The following is a 3141-nucleotide window of genomic DNA, read 5'->3' as shown; positions in this document are numbered from 1 at the left end:
AATTTACCCTTAAAAATAAATAAATAGTATATTAATAATATAGTAATAATAAAATAAAATTAAAATCAAAATGTGGTCGACGTATTCCTTGATAGAAAGTTATCATTTCATTTCTCAACTCTGCAAAACTGGGTTCGGAAATGAGACCACATCAATTTCTATTTCTCATTACATATGTCACATTTGAGAGATTATCAAATTAAATAAATTAATTAGACTCTGTCATTGGATAATACCGGCGGCCAAGTAACTTTATTTTTGTGTTTATATTTATTTATTTAATCAGAATCATTAGAGCAACTAATAGGAAACTTAGAATGATTAATTACGCGTTGATGATCAAGCAAGTGAATGCTAATTAGTTTGTTAAGGGGACAACTAACTCTATATAAGTTGTTCAAAAAACAAAAGATATAGGCATCAATAATATTGAATACAATCCATATTTCTTCTTACAAAACATTGGTGTTTGTCTCAAAAATGGGGTTGAAGCCCTTCCTCACCCTTATTTGCATACTCAATCTCCATTTCTTCTTACACACATTTGCAGATGATACAACTAATTCAAGCTCCTTGGAGACATACATAGTCCATGTCGATGTAAACCTCGGGTTTTTCGCTCGATTCAAAGATTTGGAGAGCTGGTACACCTCATTCTTGCCAACCTCAAACGGTCGAGGAAGACTCGTCTACTCTTACCGCAAGGTGTTCAAAGGCTTTGCAGCAAGATTATCGGCCGATGAAGTGAAAGCCATGGAGAACAACCCGGGGTTCGTATCGGCCAGGCCCGAAAGAAAATTGGAGAAGCACACAACACATTCCCCAAACTTCTTGGGCTTGAACCAAAACATGGGCTTTTGGGAAGGCTCAAACTATGGTAAAGGTGTGATCATAGGTGTCTTGGACTCGGGGGTTTTCCCGAGCCACCCCTCGTTCAGCGACGAAGGGATGCCGCCCCCTCCCGCCAAGTGGAAGGGAAAGTGCGAGTTCAATCCAACAACGTGCAATAACAAGATCATCGGAGCTAGATACTTCAGCGTCTTCGATGATAGCCCGTTGGACGATGACGGCCACGGGACCCACACGGCGAGCACCGCCGCCGGAAGCTTTGTGGCAGGCGCCAACGTGTTTGGCAATGCCAACGGCACTGCCGCCGGCATCGCCCCTATGGCCCACCTAGCCATATACAAAGTGTGCTCCTTATTTTGTTTCGAAAGCGACATAATCGCCGCGATGGATACTGCTATCGAGGATGGAGTGGATATACTTTCTCTTTCCCTCGGAGGATTTTCTTTTAGTTTTCACGACGACAGCATCGCGTTAGGTGCATTTAGCGCCATGGAGAATGGCATATTGGTCAGTTGCTCGGCGGGGAACAGTGGTCCGTTCAACCTATCATTGGAGAACGAAGCCCCGTGGATCCTAACGGTCGGTGCTAGTACTATCGACAGAAAGATAAGGGCGACGGCCTTGCTTGGAAACAACGAAACTTTCGATGGTGAATCAGCTTTTCAGCCGTTGGATTTTCCATCGACGTTGTTGCCTCTCGTCTACGCCGGATCGCTCAATACGAGCGATCCATATATACGATTTTGTACTGCAGAATCGTTGAACAAAACCAATCTCCAAGGAATGATAGTTGTGTGCGACGCCGGCGTGGTGGCAAGACTTTCGAAAGGAATAGCAGTGAAAAATGCCGGTGGAGCCGCCATGATTTTGGTGAATCATCAGTATTCGGCAAATACGACCGCGGCGCAAGCCCACGTTCTTCCAGCAACACACGTCGGCTACGCCGACGGGTTGAAGATTAAGACTTACATAAACTCAACCATCACACCAATGGCAACAATACTATTCAAAGGCACTATAATCGGCGACGACCGGGCCCCGGTGGTCGCTGCCTTTTCGTCCCGAGGGCCCAATTACATTAGCCCGGGGATCCTAAAACCTGACATTTTAGGGCCCGGAGTAAACATTCTTGCGGCATGGCCGTTCTCGATCGAGAACAACACCAACACGAATTCCACATTCAACATTATTTCCGGCACATCCATGTCGTGCCCTCACCTGAGCGGCGTGGCAGCGCTGATCAAGAGTGTGCACCCCGATTGGTCGCCAGCGTCCATAAAGTCTGCCATCATGACCACCGCCGATGTTGTGAATCTAGCCCTAAATCCAATCGAGGACGAACGGTTCGTTCCAGCAAACATATTCGCCACCGGCTCGGGCCATGTGAACCCGTCTCGAGCCAGTGATCCGGGCCTTGTGTACGATATCCATCCGGAAGATTACTTGCCTTACCTGTGCGGCTTGAACTACACGAACCGACAGGTCGGCACTATTCTGCAACGGAGAGTGAATTGCTCGGTGGAAGCCAGAATACCAGATGCACAGCTCAACTACCCGTCGTTTGCCATCACTTTCGGCCGCTCGCAGCCGATTACTCAGACGTACACAAGGACCGTCACGAATGTCGGCGAGCCTGTTTCGTCGTACGTTGTCGAGATTGTCCCGCCACCAGGGATTGGTGTTGTCGTCGAGCCCACTACCCTCGACTTCACCGAGGTGAACCCGATACTGCAGTATCAAGTGACGTTCACCAGACTGGACTCGACCACCAACAATGCAGGTTACATTCAAGGTTACCTGAAATGGAATTCCGGCGTCAAGTACTCCGTTAGGACTCCGATTGCCGTTATATTGCGATGATCATCGGAGCCTGCCGGAGGAATCTTTACTACATAATATGCCATCTAATTAATTATAAAATAAATTGCCATCTGTGTGTTATATTGCGGGAAAAAACGAAGACTGTAAAAGTAAAGCATCTCTTGAATCAAACATTTGGAATTGGTTATGTGTTGTCATGAAGCAATATATATTAATGATTTTTTATCTTTTTATCAGCAATTTTCAATATGGTGATATCCTCACACTTTACCTTTGTTGAAGAATCATCTAAATATCAAAGTTATCAATCTTAGGATTGCAGAAAATAAAAAAATAATCAAGACGCGATAGCTGATTGCGGGGTCGGTTCTGACTATAGGTGATATATTAGGGGCCCCAAATAATGTTTTGTTCTCTTTATAAATATTAACCGTAGATAAATATAACCGTAGTATTAAATGATATTTAAAA

At 45.0% G+C, this 3141-nt stretch overlaps 1 protein-coding gene across 1 annotated transcript; it reads left to right on the top strand.

Annotated features, from left to right (window-relative positions):
- Positions 1–337: 337 nt before the first annotated feature.
- LOC105956211 (subtilisin-like protease) lies at positions 338–2903 on the top strand. The gene has a single exon (XM_012980054.2). It carries the CDS (start codon positions 481–483, stop codon positions 2707–2709), a length of 2229 nt encoding a protein of 742 aa, XP_012835508.1. The 5' UTR covers positions 338–480; the 3' UTR covers positions 2710–2903.
- Positions 2904–3141: the final 238 nt, after the last annotated feature.

This window comes from Erythranthe guttata, chromosome 1 (assembly GCF_056151865.1).
Source record: "Erythranthe guttata isolate IM_541 chromosome 1, IM_541, whole genome shotgun sequence".
In the NCBI taxonomy this organism is placed as follows: Eukaryota; Viridiplantae; Streptophyta; class Magnoliopsida; order Lamiales; family Phrymaceae; genus Erythranthe; species Erythranthe guttata.
Note: the sequence above shows the minus strand (reverse complement) of the source record. Positions and strands in the feature narration are given on the sequence as shown.